The sequence below is a fragment of the Corapipo altera genome, unplaced genomic scaffold (assembly GCF_003945725.1).
Source record: "Corapipo altera isolate COAL_440 unplaced genomic scaffold, ASM394572v1 129745, whole genome shotgun sequence".
NCBI classification, from domain to species: Eukaryota; Metazoa; Chordata; class Aves; order Passeriformes; family Pipridae; genus Corapipo; species Corapipo altera.
Genome location: NW_020886085.1, coordinates 601 through 7,644, shown reverse-complemented (window position 1 = coordinate 7,644; position 7,044 = coordinate 601). Strand labels below are relative to the sequence as shown.

Below are 7,044 nucleotides of genomic sequence, written 5' to 3'. Positions count from 1 at the left end.
ATGGAGATGGAGAAAAGGATGGCAGTAGAGATGGAAACAGGAATGGGAATGGAGATGGAGACAGAGATGGAAACAGAGATGGAGATGAAGAGAGAGATGAAGATAGAGATGGGAATGGAGACAGGGATAGGGATGGGGGTTAAGATGGATATGTAGGTGGAGAGAGGGATGGAAATGGGGATGGAGATGGAGATGGTGGAGGTGGGGCAGCCTCACCTGGGTCGACCACACGGGGATACAGATGCTCTTGGTGGAGCACAAGATCCTGACCTGTCTCTTCTTTCCAGCCGCCCACTCCAGAAACAGACTATCCCGACCTGTCTCCAGATGAGCTGGAGGGTTATCCCGAGGAGGATTACTCGCCCATGGGCTCCTATGACCAGGGGTCTGCTCTCTGCCTGTCCCCGAGGCGCCCTGAGGAGCTGGGCTCACCCCCGGGCTGGTACGGGCACGGTCACCACGAGGGAGTCGTGTTCTACCCTGAGCACTTCTCTGACACGGTACGGGGACAGGGATGGGATGGGATGGGGATAGGGGTAGGGACAGGGTTGAGGATGGAGATGGGGGCAGGGAAACAGGGATGGGGACAGGGATAGGAACTGGAATGGGGACAGGGATAGGATACAGACAGGGACAGGGGCAGGGACAAATATGGATATAAGGGTGTCTATCCAGGGATGAGCATCCTCACAGGGCCTCAAACCAGTGTGTAGGGTGAAGACCAGCACCCACCTGGCAGGAGCACCTCAGGCATCACCTGATCCCTCCCTCCCTCCCTCCCTCCCTGCCCAGGTGCCATCAGGTGGCCGCCACCACCGTGCCAGCAGCGGCTCCAGCCAGGACAGCGGGCTCTTCGCCTGGCACGGCACCGTGTCACCAGCACTGGGCATCAAGGAGGAGAAGGTGAGAGCCCAGGGAGCGGCACCCAGCCCTCCCCCACCCCGGAGCCGGGCAGGGCAAGGGGCAAACCTGACACCCACCCACCGTCCCCCTTTACCTTCCAGTTCAAGAGCCTCGAAAAAGCCGGGGTGCTCAACCGGACCAAGACGGTGGACAGAGGGAAGCGGCTCCGGTGAGCACATCCCGGTGTCCCCAGCACCCAGGGAGGGAGTCCAGGGGGACAGAGGGGACAGGGGCTGTGCTGTCCCCCTGTGTGACCTCTCCCTCTCTGCTCTCCAGGAAGAACTGGAGCTCCTCCTGGACGGTGCTGGAGGGGGGGATCCTCACCTTCTTCAAGGACTCCAAGCACTCGGCTGCCGGTGGCTTGGTAAGAGCCCCTGCGGCCTTGGGAGGGGGGCAGCTCCCACAGGATGGGACCAGCACCCATGGGACAGGGCCAGCACCCATGGGATGGGGTCAGCACCTGCAGGATGAGGGCAGTATCCATGGAACAGGCCAAGGACTGATGGGATAAAGACACCACCTGTAGGAGAGAGGCAGGAACCCATGGGATGGGACCAGCACTCCTAGGACAGGGCCAGCACCCATGGGATTGGGCCACCAGCCATGGGACAGGGGAACATCCCACAGGATGGGGCCAGAATCTGCAGGATAGAACCAGGCCCCACAGGCCAAGGCCAACGCCCTGCACAAGGACCCCCCAGCACTGGGTCCCCCCACACTGGGGGGTGTGTGCTCACACCCCCAGCACACACACACTCCCCACACGGGGTCTGGGGGGAACCAGTGTTGGAGCACCCTAAAACACGCCCAGATCTGGTCTGAGAGAGCAGCAGGAAGCAGTGCCAGACCCAGCCCCCTGTGCCCAGCCCCCCTCTCCGGTGCCCAGCCCGGATGCAGAAGCTGCCCTGGCTCTTGCAACACCCTGTGGTGACGGTGCCAGGGGAAGGACAGGGGACACACAGCCAGGGGGGACATGGTGCTGGCCCTACCTCTGGGGTGGGGCTTCAGTGCTCTGTCTGGGGGGTGCAAGGGGTCTGGGGCAAGGGGAAATATGGCCAAAGCACCCCAAAAACCAGTGTGTGGGGAAAGCCAGTGAGTCTGATGCTGTGAAAACCTTGGGACTGTCCCCTCCCTGCAGACAGTCACCCACTCTCTTCCTGCTGTGTCACCAAGAGGGACCCCAAAGGACAAGCCCTCCCCTCCTGGCTCCCCTGGCAGGACTGGGGATGTCCCCCAAGGTGATGGCAGCTGTAGGTGACAGCCACAACCCCCACACCACCGTGGCAGCTCTGAACCCTGGTCCTGAAGAGACCATGGGAGGGGACAGAGGGGACACCTGCCACCCCTGCCTTTCTGGAGGAGGGCAGCCCACACACCCCCCCAGCAGGACCCTGGTGTCCCCATCCCCTCTGGGCAGGTGCCACCCTCAACCCCTTGTCCCCACAGCGGCAGCCCAGCACCCTGACCACCCCCGAGCACACGGTGGAGCTGCGCGGGGCCACCCTGGCTTGGGCTGGCAGGGACAAGTCCAGCAAGAAGAACGTCCTGGAGGTGAGTGGGTGACAGTGGGGGGACACCATATGGCCTGCAAGATGATGCCATGCCTGCCTGGTTCACCCCAGCAGTGGTGGCAGTGGGGACAGTGAGTGACATCCCGGGGCAGGGAGCACCGGGACACACTGTGCTGTGGACACTGTCCTGTTCTGACATGGAGAGGTCACCGGGAGACATCCTGCCTCCCAGAGGGGTTTTTCCACTCGGGCTTTGCACAGGGGGGAGGTTTCCAGCCGCTCCAGCCCGCCAGCAAACGGCAACATTTGGGGTCATCTCCATAACGAGTTGGGTGCCGTGCTCAGCCACAGCCTGGTTGCCAAATCCCGGCGGTCGTGGCAGCCCCGTGCCCTTGCCCTGACCTTTGCCTGTTGCTCTGTCAGCTGAGGACGCGCGAGGGCTCGGAGTTCCTCATCCAGCACGACTCGGAGCAGATCATCACCGCCTGGCACAGGGCCATCGCCGACAGCATCGGCCGGCGGGTGAGCAGGCACCGGCCACCCCCCATCCCACCACCCTGGGGATGGGCCCCGGGGTCTCACAGTGACCCTTCCCTAGGGCTCCGACATCCCCGGAGAGGAGGACACCGAGAGCGGGGCTGAGTTCGGCTCCCGGGAGAAGCTGGGGAGCGGCGAGGAGAGGAGGGCGGGTGAGCTCGGGCGCCCTGGGACGAGCATCCGTGGGAACTCCAGCTCCCCGGAGGTGGGACATGGCAGGAGCCCCCTCGGGACGGGGCTGAGCTGTGCCCTGTTCCCCCAGTGCCCGGGCAGGTGCCGGGCAGTGCCAGCGCCGAGAGCGACTCCAGCAGAGTTCGGAACAAACTCCGCAAGTTCCTGCAGAGGCGGCCGACGCTGCAGAGCCTGAGGGAGAGGGGCTACATCAAGGGTGGGTGTCAGGGGGGGGATGGACCGAGGGTGGGGGCTGGGATGGGCTGCTGGGATAAGGATGCATCAGGTGCCAGGATGGAGTGATGGGCTGGGGATACATTGAGGTGCTGGAGAGAGGCTGGATCCAGGGTGACTGCTGGGATGGGGTGCCAGGAGGGGCCTGCATCAAGAATGGGTGCCTAGAGGGGGCTACATCAAGGGTCGGTGTCAGGGTGGGCTGCATCAAAGGAGGGTGTTGAGATGGGGCTTGGATCAAGGGTGGGTGCTGAGATTGGGTGCTGGAATGAGGTACCAGGATGGGGTAATGGGATGGGGTTGCATCAAAGGTGGGTGTCAGGATGGGGTGCTGGGAGGGGGCTGAATCACAAGTGGGTGTTGGGATGGGGATGAATCACAGGTGGGTGTCGGGATGGGGATGAATCAAGGGTCCTGGGTGCTGGGATGGTGTGTCAGGATGCAGCTGGATCAAGGGTGGGTGTTGGCATGGGGATACATCAAAGATGGGTGCTGGGATGGGGTGTCAGGATGGGACTGCATCAAGGGGGGGTGTCAGGATGAAAACAAGTCAAAGATGGGTGAAAACAAGTCAAAGATGGGTGAAAACAAGTCAAAGATGGGTGCCAGGAACGGGTGCCAGGATGGGGCTGAATCAAGGGTGGGTGCTGGAATGGGGCTGAGTCCCCTCAGGATGTCCCCAAGTGGAAGGAGAGGTGGGGACAGCTGAGGATAGAGCTGGGACAGTGGGTTGAGAGACCAAGCCCAGCCCTGACCCGACGTCTTGGTGATGGGCTTGGGCATGTCCCATCACCTCCGGCCACCCCAGTGGCACACCTGTATGGACACAGGACTCTTTGTGATGTCCCCAGCCCTGTCCCCCAGCTGCCAACCTCCCAGTGTCCCCTGGCCGTGCTCATGTCCCCGTTGTTCCCCAGACCAGGTTTTTGGCTGCTCTCTGCTGGCGCTGTGTGAGCGGGAGCGGGGGACGGTGCCGCGCTTCGTCCTGCAGTGCATCCAGACCGTGGAGAGGAGAGGTACCACCCCGGGGACAGCTGGGGGCACCGGGGTGGGGACAGCTCTGGGGACAGCCTGCACAGGATGGCTGGGTTTTCCCTGGAATCCTGGTGCTAGCTGTGGGATTGGCCATACCGGTCGCTGTCACCACGTGCCACCCAGCTGTGGGCACCCTCCAGGGGACAGCGGGGACACGTGGGGACCAGAGCTCCCTAGAGAGCGCCTGCTGTCCCATCCTAGTGTGGGTCATGGTTAACTGGAATCTTTCCCCCCTCTCCATCTGCCAGGTCTGGACATCGATGGGCTATACCGGGTCAGTGGCAACCTGGCCACCATCCAGAAACTGCGCTACAAGGTGGAGCACGGTACGGTGGCACCGGGGGAAAAATGGGATATAACCCCCCTCCAGGGGCAGGGGGAGGGGGCACAGGGACCCCCGCCCATCCCTGGGGCTCTGGACTCACCTGAGGTGCTGCCCTGGCCCCCAGACGAGCAGCTGGACCTGGATGACGGGCGCTGGGAGGACATCCACGTTGTCACCGGGGCGCTGAAGCTCTTCCTGAGGGAGCTGCCGGAGCCACTTGTGCCTTTCAGCCACTTCGACAAGTTCATCGCTGCCATCAGTGAGGGACAGGGATGGGGATGGGGAGAGGGGATGGAATGGGATGTGGTGGGATGGGGATGGGATGGGAGGGTGAGATGGGGACAAGGATGGAGAGGGTACAGAATGGGGACAGGTATGGAATTGGATGGGATGGGGACAAGGATGGGGACAAGGATGGGGACGGGTGAGAATGAGATGGAGATGAGGATGGGAACAGGGGACAGGCATAGGGTTGGGATGGAGACAAGGACAGGGATGGGTTTGGGGAAGGCGTGGGGACAAGGATGGGATCAGGGATGGAATGGAGATGGGATCGGGAAAGGGATAAGGATTGGAATGGAAATGGGATGCGCATGGGGATAAGGATTGGAATGGGGACAGTGACAGAGGGATAGGATGGGATGGAAATGGGATGGGGGTGGAGATGGGAACTGGGACAGGCAAGGTGATGAAGATAGGGATGAGGATGGGGATTAGGACAGGGATGAAGATAGGGATGAGGAGGGGGATGGGAATGGGGACAAGGATGGGGGTGGAGACAGAGATGGGGACTGGGACGGATGCTCTGGCTGCTGGAGCCAGCACCCAGTGTGCCTTCCCCCATCCACAGAGATCCAGGACCCAGCCATGCGGGGCCAGTGCATCCGGGACCTGGTGCTCTCCCTCCCTCCCGCCCACCACGACACCATGAAGGTCCTTTTCCGCCACCTCTGCAGGTGACACCCCCTCGCTCCCCCAAACCCACCCCAGGAGCTGGGAGGGGGAACACAACTCGGGGTCAGGGACAGGCCCCGGGTGTGGGGATGTGCCGGTGACACCCCCCCCCATCCCTGCAGGGTGATCGAGCACAGGGAGGAGAACAGGATGTCGGTGCAGAGCGTCGCCATCGTCTTCGGGCCCACCCTGCTGCGGCCGGCGAACGAGGAGAGCAACATGGCCATGCACATGGTCTTCCAGAACCAGGTGGTGGAGCACATCCTCAACCACTACGGCTACATCTTCCCGGAGGGATAAACCCCCAGGACACACCCTCAGCAGTGGGGACTTGATGGAGCTGCTCCTCCAGGAAGGACTGGATGCGTGTCACTGCGGACGATGGGTGGTGGCCGTGGCTCTATGAAGGACAGAATGGGGGCCCAGCTCGAGGGATGGGCACCCCCAGGGGTCCTCCTCAGCCACCCACTCCCACTGGGGCCGGATCCACCCCAGGGGGGTGTGGGGTTTGTGGGGCCTCCACTGGTCAATGGACTATGGAGCCCTGCGGTCTGCAGCTCGCCAGGGCCAACGGCACCGAGCCGGCATTCCCAGGATGAGAGGATGGAGGTGCCCAGGCTGGCAGTGCCTGCAGGGACATGGCACCAGTGGGAGGGAGGGCAGGGAGAAGCCAGGCTGTGCCATGGCCAGAGCCCACCGCCCGATTCCCGAATAAAGAGCCCGTTCAGCTGCCAGGGTCAGGTGGTGTTGGCAGGACATGGGGACATCCCAGGGACCTGGGGGCACATCGATGGACCCTTGGGGACACCGTGTACCCTATGAGGATGAGGGAACCTGAGACTGAAGGCCACCAGGGTGACCTGGGACACCCTTCCCAAATGGAATCACCAAATCCCATGTCACCAGAAGTGTCACCGCAGGCAGTGGGGACAGGTGATGAGAACCATCATCACCCAGAGCCACCCATTTGGAGTGGGAACACTTTGGGTCATGATGGGGACGATTTGGGACACAACCAGGACCATGTGAGATGCAAAAGGGACAGCAAGGGACGTGACTGAAGTGCTTTGGGACATGGCAGGGACACAAGGAGGATGGTTGAGGACACAGGGGTGACATTTTGGGACACAACAAGGACAGCTCAGCACATGGCAGGGGTTTGGGACATGGCAGGAGTGGCTGGAGCACAGAGGGAACACTTGGGGACACAGCAAGGACACTTTGGGGTATGGTGGGGATATGTGGGGATGTAATGGGGACAACTATTGGGGTGGAGCCACTTTGGGATGCAGTGAGGCCACTTTGGGGACACGAGGGGATGATTCAGGGATGCAGCATGGGAGGTTGGGACACTTTGAAACAGTAAGGGATGCA

General features: G+C 62.1%; 1 protein-coding gene across 1 annotated transcript; it reads left to right on the top strand.

Moving 5' to 3' along the window:
- The first annotated feature begins 151 nt into the window (after positions 1-151).
- LOC113941007 (rho GTPase-activating protein 27-like) lies at positions 152-6,382 on the top strand. The gene is made up of 13 exons (XM_027632164.1): positions 152-500; positions 793-903; positions 1,005-1,072; positions 1,180-1,267; positions 2,350-2,454; positions 2,838-2,936; positions 3,013-3,103; positions 3,214-3,339; positions 4,274-4,372; positions 4,640-4,717; positions 4,841-4,975; positions 5,567-5,672; positions 5,793-6,382. Exons 1-13 carry the CDS (start codon positions 366-368, stop codon positions 5,968-5,970), a joined length of 1,419 nt encoding a protein of 472 aa, XP_027487965.1. The 5' UTR covers positions 152-365; the 3' UTR covers positions 5,971-6,382.
- Positions 6,383-7,044: the final 662 nt, after the last annotated feature.

Bases quoted from the DNA above. Each gene is read 5' to 3' on its own strand.
- LOC113941007 (XM_027632164.1), top strand. From the start codon at position 366: ATGGGCTCCTATGACCAGGGGTCTGCTCTCTGCCTGTCCCCGAGGCGC. The intron at 501-792 runs GTACGGGGACAG...CTCCCTGCCCAG, and splicing joins CTGAGCACTTCTCTGACACG to GTGCCATCAGGTGGCCGCCA. The intron at 4,976-5,566 runs GTGAGGGACAGG...CCCCATCCACAG, and splicing joins CAAGTTCATCGCTGCCATCA to AGATCCAGGACCCAGCCATG.